At 42.1% G+C, this 12,203-nt stretch overlaps 1 protein-coding gene across 2 annotated transcripts; it reads right to left on the minus strand.

The window, feature by feature from the left end:
* Positions 1 to 1,166: 1,166 nt before the first annotated feature.
* LOC139759220 (uncharacterized) lies at positions 1,167 to 11,672 on the minus strand. Of its 2 annotated transcripts, none has more exons than XM_071681304.1 (9): positions 11,535 to 11,647; positions 8,872 to 10,148; positions 7,586 to 7,638; positions 6,852 to 6,946; positions 6,082 to 6,345; positions 3,935 to 4,072; positions 3,201 to 3,350; positions 2,566 to 2,739; positions 1,167 to 2,297 (listed from the first exon to the last, which is right to left on the minus strand). In XM_071681304.1, the coding sequence occupies exons 1-9, from the start codon at positions 11,544 to 11,546 to the stop codon at positions 2,172 to 2,174; spliced, it is 2,289 nt and encodes a 762-aa protein (XP_071537405.1). In that variant the 5' UTR covers positions 11,547 to 11,647; the 3' UTR covers positions 1,167 to 2,171. The 2 variants fall into 2 exon arrangements, with proteins under 2 accessions (XP_071537405.1, XP_071537406.1); XM_071681305.1 differs by having other exon boundaries at positions 2,034 to 2,297; positions 6,852 to 6,949; positions 11,535 to 11,672.
* Between the last annotated feature and the right edge of the window lie 531 nt (positions 11,673 to 12,203).

Genomic DNA, 12,203 nt, shown 5'->3' on the forward strand with positions numbered 1-12,203 from the left:
AACATCAATGTATGTTAAATTATAATCACATCAATGTATATTGAATTATAATCACATCAATGCATGTTGAATCATGATCACATCATTGCATGTTGAATTATGTATGAAAGTTGCTGATATGAATGATTCCAAGAATCAGGCACTTACAACGTAGCAGCGCACATCATTCATGCCTGTCTCCACTCCACACTGTCCCACCCTTAATGTCTAAACAGGCCCACCGAGAGCAAGGAGATACCAGGACCAAATGCCTGGGGTCGTGAAGACGAGAAAATAAATTTGAAAATATCATTAAAGTAAGAGAAAATGTAAGTAGTGATAAACATAAACATAACAGCGATTATCATTTGTTGCTGTTTCTTGTTCCGCGAGCAGCCTGACCACATCTCCCAGGGAACATAGGCTACCCTTTTCCCAGGTCCTGCGTCAGCATTTGTTAGTCCTGACCTACATCCTTCCAGGTTAAGTCCACCAAATTTCTTGGTGTCAATGTGGACGATACATTATCCTGGAAGAATCACGTTGGCACCTTCATAACATCTTGCCGCTGTCGTCTTCGTATTCTTCGTGGACTTGACACTGATTCCCTCCGCCTGAACTCAAAAACATCTACACAGCTCTCTTCTCTCTCACGTCTACCCCACCTGGTCCTTCTTACTGCATATCCTCGGCTCCTCTTACACTACCGCTCAAAAGGTGATCAACATACCCATCCTCCCGACACTCTCTCACCAACAGCTCTTCAAACATCTCTTCGGAAAGCGGGGTTTTTGCACCACCGTCACATATTGCTACCAAAGATCTATAACTGTCAGGTTGCAGTTTGGCACCACAACTGGCTGGAACCCAGCGCAGCTGGCAGAGGCCGTTGCGAGTACAGCGTCACTCTCACCAATGTAAACATCATCAGTGACCTGTTATTCCAGCGTCCATGAAGTGTCTATCTACCTCCCTCTGTTTCCATAGCCTGTCTATATTAGTGCAATTCCTCTGCATGTTTACAGACTTTCACTGTAGTTAATTCAGTAAATTGTGAATTACTGTTATCAGTAATCATTATGTAACCTGAGGAACAATTAGCACACCAGAGGATGGAGCAAGAATTCCTATAGGGAACTGGATAGGAGTGTATCAGTAGCGCCCCATATTAGACAATAATAAAAGACTCACATACTCTAAAATTTTATTCAAAACATTAGGCAAAAAAGTACAAAAATATTGGTGACATTTGTGATGGAAGAACCGTTCATTAGAACATCATATTTTGGACTCTACAAGCATGAACCATTCATTGCTCATGAAAGACAAAGCTTTCCACGAAGGTGAATTCAATAATAAGCTGTTGATTTTATAAAGACGTGCGCTGTGCCAAGAGATCAGAATCGGTGGACCATACGAACCGACCAGGTGGACACCACACAGCGTCTGGTCTTATCTGCACCAACAGCAGACACGATATATCTATCATACTACCTTTTACACAGCGATCTCATTTAAGGTAATATTGGGCAAGATTTAAACTCCTACCGATCAAGATATCTAAAACTGCTGTATTGATATTTACTGTGGTAAATGCACACGAATACCTCATTATAAAAACACATCAGTCACCAGGGAAACAACATACTACTGAAGGTTGTAACGAGTACCGCAGGATAGAACATTGTTGAGGACCATTTCTATCTGGACACCACGTCCAGGTCCATTGAATGTATGGGCAATGGTTTATCAGGACCTCTGACCGTCCCTTCACCAAATGACGTTCAGTTTGTTTTAATTCCATGTTCTATTCTACTATCAATAAACTATTTGCAAGATGTGAAAGCACCCCGGGCCCTTTCGGAAGAGAGTCCCCAGAAGAGGTGAAAGTCCCCGGCCGGGACAGAAGTCTTAGCCGCCAAACAGCACACGTCACACTCCTCGCTCGAAGCTCCATTTTTTGTTTATTTCCTGATGGGAATGCGAAACGGAGACATTCCACGACGCAGACTGCAAAGTCTATACCATTAAAGTTTGAATAAAGTTATTGGTTAATCTCTTTCAATAAACGATATGTATTCAGTAATGTGATTAATCAATAAATGATTACAGCATGCTTATAAAGTCCAGCAGTAATAACGATTTGGACGCTGTAATAAATCCATCCAGTATGCTCCCACCACTGTGGGAGTCTAGCGTGCAGTCCCAGGTGCGTGTGGACACATGGAAGCCACCTCCGGCGTCTCCCCCAGGCGGCTGCACACCGTTAGCCTGGCCAACCATCCAGGAGTCGAGGAAGCTTCGCCCTCCACCACTACCTATAACACATCAACATGAGCAATTCCTGATGTTATCATGATAATACACTACAGAGATTACTCGAATCCTAGAAACCTGATAAGGAAATAATATAAACAATTGGAACGATAAACATCAAGGATATATCAAGGGCAACAGCCGATTCATGTGTCTACTGAATCACTGGATGATGAGGCTTAAGATGATATAATTACTCAAAGATCAGTTATGGAAAGATATGTACACATACCGTGCTCCAAGTCCCGGCGCCCTCATGACACTACTCACCCCATCAACAGCTACTACAGGCGCTATGCTGTCTTCTCTTGTAGCCTGCTTACGTGTAGCCGTCTGCAGCAGTTGCTTGCGGCGCCGCTGGGCCTTCTTCAGCAGTTGGCGGCCCTCTCCTGAACTGACACAGGTACGCAATGGTTTCCATCTTTGTCGTTGCTGTCTGGCACACTAGATTGTAAACTACACGTTAGATCATCTTACATTGTATGACACAATATATATATATATATATATATATATATATATATATATATATATATATATATATATATACATATATATATATTGTGTCTTATACAAACTGTCTATTTGGCTCATTCTCTCAAGAGGATCAGCCATCGTAGTCTGCGTTCCTTCAAAGCCATTTTTCAAAACCATGTTTGTACGATGTAACTCCGGCATCAACAAATGTTCTGAAGAGCTGACTGAAATCTTATGATATTAACCTTCATGTGAGGATGACATATCAGTAATCCTATGAGAAGTCATTAGGTCAGGCCTCCTTTTATCATTTGAGCTTACTGACTATCATTCAACCATTAGCAGTACATGCTAATGGTTGAAAATATACGTTATTTTTTTTCAGACTACAAGTTTCAAAACAAAGACAGGCGAGAACATGGGCTTACCTTTTTGGCTTGGGACATGAGGGAAGTGGTGTGAGGTGATGATCCCTGGCCAACAGTGGTGAGGCAGAGGGCGAAAGTCACCTGGTCCTGTTGACCGGTCACGTGACGGCTACCACACATCACCAGCTCCACACTCTTCCGTGACGCTCTCTGCTCGTCGAGATATGAATGTCGGTGTTGAGTGGTTCATATGGGCTGGAGTTCAGTTTACTCTTCATATATATGGATAACTTTATGAGATAATTAACACCACGGATTTAAATGGCTTAACCTCATGACATAAATAATCCCCTGAGTGACAATAGAAAACTCTTAACAGAATAAGGACTGACTTAACGTCCTGACTGTCAATATAAGGGAAACCTAATTGAAGCAGTTGACCTTTACACTGGGTAGCCCCCATGATTTACAAGATAACTCCTTTACTAAAGTGGGTAAGTCCTTGTGAATAACTGAGCTTTTGCCTCTGATGGATAACGCATTGAGTGAAATGGGTTTCAGGATTATGTACGAGAAAGGAAATTGGGGGCTCCTTGAATTGTGGGAGGTATGTACAGTACGTTAACAGGGGGTCATTATCTTGCAAAGGCTGGAGTTTCAGCGGGAGGTGAGGAGTAGCTTCGTCACACTGATCTGGCAGTCAGGTAGAAGCAACAGCACATTACCCTTGGGTGTGTGAAGTGGCAGCACTAACCTAGGGTGTATAATACCAACAACAGTTGCTGTACACTTACCTGAGGGACGTCAGGCAGCAGCTGAACACTGACGTAGCGACTGAAATGTTTCACCAGAGGCAAGAGCTCTTCTTTCAGGAACTTAAAGTTTCTTGGGTCGTCCCACGGCCCCAGCACTTGTATGGTTGTCACAGCTTGCTGCCAAATTTTATTAATCATATAAACAAAACCCTTCTGGATACAGCCGACAAACTGTATCTTACCGAAACCATTTAAGGCATAGCATTACCAAAGTATATAAAAAAGGCATAAACTATCTTTTGGGGGTCAAGGATATTATCATTACAACAGACGGCACAAGATATATATATATATATATATATATATATATATATATATATATATATATATATATATATATATATATATATATATTGGGGAAGAGCAGTGCGGTTTCAGAAGTGGTAGAGGATGTGTGGATCAGGTGTTTGCTTTGAAGAATGTATGTGAGAAATACTTAGAAAAGCAAATGGATTTGTATGTAGCATTTATGGATCTGGAGAAGGCATATGATAGAGTTGATAGAGATGCTCTGTGGAAGGTATTAAGAATATATGGTGTGGGAGGCAAGTTGTTAGAAGCAGTGAAAAGTTTTTATCGAGGATGTAAGGCATGTGTACGTGTAGGAAGAGAGGAAAGTGATTGGTTCTCAGTGAATGTAGGTTTGCGGCAGGGGTGTGTGATGTCTCCATGGTTGTTTAATTTGTTTATGGATGGGGTTGTAAGGGAGGTAAATGCAAGAGTCCTGGAAAGAGGGGCAAGTATGAAGTCTGTTGGGGATGAGAGAGCTTGGGAAGTGAGTCAGTTGTTGTTCGCTGATGATACAGCGCTGGTGGCTGATTCATGTGAGAAACTGCAGAAGCTGGTGACTGAGTTTGGTAAAGTGTGTGGAAGAAGAAAGTTGAGAGTAAATGTGAATAAGAGCAAGGTTATTAGGTACAGTAGGGGTGAGGGTCAAGTCAATTGGGAGGTGAGTTTGAATGGAGAAAAACTGGAGGAAGTGAAGTGTTTTAGATATCTGGGAGTGGATCTGTCAGCGGATGGAACCATGGAAGCGGAAGTGGATCATAGGGTGGGGGAGGGGGCGAAAATTTTGGGAGCCTTGAAAAATGTGTGGAAGTCGAGAACATTATCTCGGAAAGCGAAAATGGGTATGTTTGAGGGAATAGTGGTTCCAACAATGTTGTATGGTTGCGAGGCGTGGGCTATGGATAGAGATGTGCGCAGGAGGATGGATGTGCTGGAAATGAGATGTTTGAGGACAATGTGTGGTGTGAGGTGGTTTGATCGAGTAAGTAACGTAAGGGTAAGAGAGATGTGTGGAAATAAAAAGAGCGTGGTTGAGAGAGCAGAAGAGGGTGTTTTGAAATGGTTTGGGCACATGGAGAGAATGAGTGAGGAGAGATTGACCAAGAGGATATATGTGTCGGAGGTGGAGGGAACGAGGAGAAGAGGGAGACCAAATTGGAGGTGGAAAGATGGAGTGAAAAAGATTTTGTGTGATCGGGGCCTGAACATGCAGGAGGGTGAAAGGAGGGCAAGGAATAGAGTGAATTGGAGTCATGTGGTATACAGGGGTTGACGTGCTGTCAGTGGATTGAATCAAGGCATGTGAAGCGTCTGGGGTAAACCATGGAAAGCTGTGTAGGTATGTATATTTGCGTGTGTGGACGTGTGTATGTACATGTGTATGGGGGGGGGGGGCCATTTCTTTCGTCTGTTTCCTTGCGCTACCTCGCAAACGCGGGAGACAGCGACAAAGTATAAAAAAAAAAAAAAAAAAAAAAATATATATATCAATATAGCCTTGACCTACCAATAATTACTGAAAGCTATTTGGTTACCTCATAACGTCGGTGTTTATCTAGATTACTGACCACATTAAACTATATAGACGTAAATATTCATATTATTAAGCGTGAGTCACACCTGCTGAGGAGCAACCTTAGGTAGCCTGGTTTTATGGTGAATTCAAACTCCAGCTAACCTCGCTTACCCAGACGATCTTGAAATTTATTTCTAATGAACAGCCGTTATAATGATTCTTATTTTTTTCACCTACAGGGGAAGAGGGCAAGTAAAATTTATATAAGCAATTTCCCTTCAGGTTAATCCATGAAGGAAATTCGTAATCCAAGTACTATTACCTCTGCTGTGTTCTTGTGTGCAACTGATACCGCGGACCTTTCGTTGAGACCAGGAGGTTGTGTCTGTGGCTGGGGTTGTGATGCTGGTGGCCGGGGTTGATGGTGTGCCTGTGGTTCTGCATATGGGTCGTAATTTGAGTGTAACTCCTGTGGTGACTGGCGGTGTTGGTGAGGGGCGCTGAGCGTAGCACACACGTAATCCTCGAGGCAACGGTCGTAGCAACATCCCTCGCCTTCTTCGCACTGGTTGTCAATCTTACAAAACTGTTGAAAGACATCCTCAGCCTCGTAATGTCATAACATACTAACACAATGACTGCAATATATAAAAACAGTAGATTGTAGCGTTGGAACTCTGTAGTCTAGAGTGACGTTAAATCAAGAAAAGCTATTATCATTAATATGATCATTTTCATTATCATTATCACCATCATCATTATTATTATTTTACAATGGAAAGCTATTATCATCATTATTATGATCATTATCATTATTATCATTATCACCATCATCATCATTATTATTTTACAATAAGTGTTTCCACACTGGTGGCGTCAATGTCTTCTATGGCTTCAAAATGACTGATGCACGTATCTCCGCCCGCACAGCAAGCCCCAGTATGTTGCGTATATCGGGGAAACCATCAGCGATGCATGTTTCTAACGTCTACATACTCATCCCGTAATACCAGACCACGATATATATTCATGTACTTCAGAATGAGGTAATGTTCATTGAGACCAGAATAAAGATTCTGGTGTATGTCTTACCTTATGTGAATGAAGGTTGCTGTTGTTGGGTTGCTCTGGGCACGTCGATACTTGAGCCGGACATTCACCTCCCTTTCGGCCAGAGGCTGGTGAGGCTGCTTACGAGACAGACACAAGGGACAGTAAAATTTATGCACCAAATTGTCTTGTATATGTGCATTATACGTGAAGATGATTATACAATACTTTATACATTATACAATACTATATACATTAGGTTATGATGTGGAGGAAGATCTTTTAAATGTTGATTCCTGGTCATTGAGGTCAATGTCTTATGTAACTAGATTATAAGAGGAAGATATGAAGACGAGGACTATCATATCAAAAATTAATATACACCACTTTACCTTCAGTTTCCGTCATACTTAAGTCGCTGAATCATTTATCTGTTGCAGTGTCTACAAGAAACAATACATCAAGTTTTGTCATCTGTAGAAATTGTTATAGATCATGAAAGTCCAATTTTACTCACGGAAAATTCAAGCCTTGCTAAGTGTGGTGTCTTTGTCATGACTGAGTTTGCTGAGTTACCAGAAACTATGGAAGTACTTTTGTTTTCAGCGTTGTCCCATCACGTTAGCCAGTAGAAAAAATTTTCCTGTGACAAGTTGCAGCTAACTGTTATCGAGATATTAATTGCCTTGCTTTATCTTGGAAAAGAGCAAAGCCTGCTTATTACAATGTTATTATTCAAGATTTCCAAGAAATATGAAATATTGAATTTGACTTACAATGTTCGCAGCAGCGGAATATTGTTTCATTGCTCTCACACATTATGCTGCACCTGTAAAGAGAGAAGTAGGCTTTTTAGCTCTGTGTTAATGTCTCGACAAGATGAATCAAGCTCATCATTCTATAAACGCTCGTTACATGCTACACATTTACAAAGACTTACAAAGATATGTTTCAGTAAGTTTGATATATGTTGACGGATCTAAGTGTAATCAATAACTAGTTCTCATTAACCAGGATCATTACCATACGTTAAAGTATAAGTATAAAAATTTATATCTTGAAAGTACTGTTCCTGCCATTGTCCTACCGCTACCAACGAGTCTTGTTTAATACTATTTCCTTCTCCCACACTATACATCCCTCAGTAAGCTTTTATGGCCGTTTATAGACCAAACCTTCCTCCCTAATCACAAACTGATGATTTCATTTGATGAATATTTTCTTGAAACATTCACCATTGCAGTTTAATCACTCCTATCTAAGCCACTTTTCTTTGGTCTCTGTTTTAGGTTTTACAGTTTTTGATCAACCATTGCCACATATCTACATATATCTTAAATCAAAATGCATTTATTAGGATTTCAGAAACCACTTTCGCAAGATGTTCATTTCCTGTAATCCGATAAAAGTTGGCACTGATATATACTATGCATGAATGTCTCGATACATGATGCACATTTCATGACAATTGTTGGAAATGTTTATATTTTGTTGACAGTGTTTGAAAGAAAAATCGTCGGTTTTGGAAGGAATAACTGAGACAAGTGTCAGCCCAATACACTGAAAAGGTAAATGATCATACAAACCACTGCATCTTTCGTTGCTACGGAAGATTCATGTTCAGATTCTATTAAAAAAAGAGATGATTGTCTTCATCGGTTAACGCAGTACAAGTGGGATTCAACTGTGTTCTTGGTAATGAAAGATATCAAGGCCTTACCAGTAGTCCACCAAACGGTCAACAACCATTCAACGCACATTCTTACCTAGAAGCCGACCCACCTCATCATGATTACAAACTCATGTTTCGTTAGTTGTTGTAGTTAACTACCCAATTTCTTGGAAGTGTGCCTGTATCATGCTAAACCCATTACTTGGTTATGTTTTCTACAAAGCAGCTTGGAAATGCAACCAAACTGGCGAAACTATACCAACTGCCAACTGTTGCGAATATCAAACGAATACATGGACCTTATCCACATGAGCGGAGCATGCTTCGCTTTCGATAATCTAAAATAAAAAAAAAATTCTCTATTTCTAATTATTAACAATAACTACTTACCTTTGTCTGATGTAAGCGCTCGTTACTGGGGGAAACGTTGGCTGCGGGGGTGTTGGGTCTGTTGGTGGACGTGGGGGCACTGTAGGCCATATTGGAGTATATGGAGGTCTGGTTGCAGGGGGTGTTGGGTCTATTGGTGGACGTGGGGGTCTTGTAGGCCATACTGGAGTATATGGAGGTCTGGTTGCAGGGGGTGTTGGGTCTATTGGTGGACGTGGGGGTCTTGTAGGCCATACTGGAGTATATGGAGGTCTGGTTGCAGGGGGTGTAGGGTCTATCGGTGGACGTGGGGGTCGTGTAGGCCATATTGGAGTATATGGAGGTCTGGTTGCAGGGGGTGTTGGGTCTATTGGTGGACGTGGGGGTCGTGTAGGCCATATTGGAGTATATGGAGGTCTGGTTGCAGGGGGTGTTGGGTCTATTGGTGGACGTGGGGGTCTTGTAGGCCATACTGGAGTATATGGAGGTCTGGTTGCAGGGGGTGTAGGGTCTATCGGTGGACGTGGGGGCACTGTAGGCCATATTGGAGTATATGGAGGTCTGGTTGCAGGGGGTGTTGGGTCTATTGGTGGACGTGGAGGTCTTGTAGGCCATATTGGAGTATATGGAGGTCTGGTTGCAGGGGGTGTTGGGTCTATTGGTGGACGTGGGGGCACTGTAGGCCATATTGGAGTATATGGAGGTCTGGTTGCAGGGGGTGTTGGGTCTATTGGTGGACGTGGAGGTCTTGTAGGCCATATTGGAGTATATGGAGGTCTGGTTGCAGGGGGTGTTGGGTCTATTGGTGGACGTGGGGGAACTGTAGGCCATATTGGAGTATATGGAGGTCTGGTTGCAGGGGGTGTTGGGTCTATTGGTGGACGTGGAGGTCTTGTAGGCCATATTGGAGTATATGGAGGTCTGGTTGCAGGGGGTGTTGGGTCTATTGGTGGACGTGGGGGCACTGTAGGCCATATTGGAGTATATGGAGGTCTGGTTGCAGGGGGTGTTGGGTCTATTGGTGGACGTGGGGGTCTTGTGGGCCATACTGGAATATATGGAGGCCTGGTCACCGTGGGTGGTTGTGCTGTAATAGGCCAATTCATGCACGGGTTATAGCAGTTGTAATGATATGGATAATAGCACTGGTGGTTGTAGTAACCCCTGTAATCTGCTGAAGTATATCTGCGACACCGTTTGACTCTGTTAGTTTGATCAAGGGTACCATTGCCAATAACAGGACTGAAGATGGGTACTGCTAAGGACATTGATACCAATTCTGCGATGATCCATAATACCTGCAAAAGGTATGGGTTAGTAGAAGGCAATATTATGTTGTCAAAATATCATAGCCAACATTGTCTGTTTTCATGAGTAAACAAACCTATCGTTGGTAAACTTATTTGTCACTATCTCACTAAATTCTTCTTTCATTCACATATGACAAAATGATAATGTGGTACTTCCACAAGTACTGCACTTATATCAAGAAATATTCCTCACTTTATATCAAAGAATGGATTTTTCCGTATTGTTGCATCAAACATGTATTGTCCGTCACGAGCGTCGGAATATTTCAGTGGTGCTACGAGATTTAGAAATGGCAAAGGTCACTGAGCATACTGTATGAAGCAACATTGCTGGTGCAGTAATAGGAAAAAGAACTGGTAGTAGATTAATTCTCATTTGATACCTCACTTGTACTAGGTTTCCGTATCATACAGAATATCAAACAAATTTTCTGGTTCATGGTTCATACTCAAGTAAATAACGGCAAAAAATCGACGTAAAAACCACCATACACAAAATACATGACTCACTTTAGGGGCTTGCTGGTTGGCCTATCGAACGCTAGGGTCATAAAAGGCCGTCAGCGTCAAGCTATAAAAACTGCTGGAAAAAATAATACCTTCAGGTGTTCAAGGTAATCATAAGATCAAACTAACTCTAACTGCACGTTCAACCCTTCTCTTTGAGGCTCACTTGACGATTCTGGTCTTCTGTCACGAGCGATTGTCCAATAGGACCTCCTAGTGTTCACTAAAGTCACGCGTTTTAGACACCAAAAAAGTACTTAAGAATAGTAATTGTAAGGTTAGAAACTGATGATCATTTACGAAATCATGCTGCAAATCTTGGCTTGGTTGGTCGTAAGATCTATCTCAAAGGAAGTGGTCATGGATAACATTTGCAAAATAAGCACCAGGGACAGCTGAGTTTCGTTGAGGAACTAACGTATAATCAATATGAGGTTACCACTTCCCAGGTTGCACCCTACTTGGGAATTACTGAAATAAGATTTAGTCAACTGTGGTTTTACCTGATTCCTAACAGAATACTGGGTAAGCCAGATATACAGAGGTCGCACCCCTCTGCACATACAAGTACTATGATCTATCATTTTCTTTTGACTTGTCCAAGACACATGAATCCTTAATACGTAATTCGTTTCAAAATATTAGTCACATAGATTCTCTTTCTATACCACAATATTCATATCATCGTTATGATTTTGAATTAACTGTCGCAGGGTTTGCCACAGCGTGCCGATGGCAGTGGTGTTCCGTCGTACCGCAGTTTTCGAATTTATACATGATTTATGATACGTCGTGATGGATTAGCCTGTGGGGTTGTGTGGCAGTAGACGACATGATTAAAATGAAAGACATTACTTTGCTACTCACTTTGAGCTTCATGATGCGGGGATGCAGTATATAGCAGCAGAAGCCTCCTCCACATGCCTGGCTCCCTCTGAGTGGATGCAGTGTACAGTATTGAACTCCCGCTTCACTCCACTCCTTCCGTGGTTGATGGCTTGCGCATGCGTAGATCCCAGTTTTTCAAGATTTTATTTGGTTCGGTCGAAGTCAGGGGGCGTTTCAGCGTATCGCTAACACCCACTTCATCACATCTAGCAAGACGAGCTTCGCATAGTTGAACCGCCTAAGTTTGTCAACAAACTTCCTCTAATGATTTGTGTTTCTGGGGTGACTCACGCTAATCTTCTAGACTCCCACATATCATTACGTACATGTTTTCGAGTGTTTAGATGTGCAAAATCAGTTATAATAGTACTGCAACCTAGCTGACATACCTGACCGTTGTTGTCATTTTCTTTCAGTATGTCCTGAGGTTGGTCTGCAGCACTGGACCACTTCAGAATACCCTCCTCTCCCACGGTCATAGGCTGGCTTCACCACCTAATTCGCTTCCATCACATCCGTTGCCCGACAATAGGTCATTTTCGCATGACCTCGATGTCTAGCCTCCATGATTGTATTACAGTTGTTGTGGGTAAACATAAGGCTCAGCAGTGTATATATCCCAGGAGTGGTTTTGGTGTACCTCTTTAC

Source organism: Panulirus ornatus, chromosome 32 (genome assembly GCF_036320965.1).
Source record: "Panulirus ornatus isolate Po-2019 chromosome 32, ASM3632096v1, whole genome shotgun sequence".
In the NCBI taxonomy this organism is placed as follows: domain Eukaryota; kingdom Metazoa; phylum Arthropoda; class Malacostraca; order Decapoda; family Palinuridae; genus Panulirus; species Panulirus ornatus.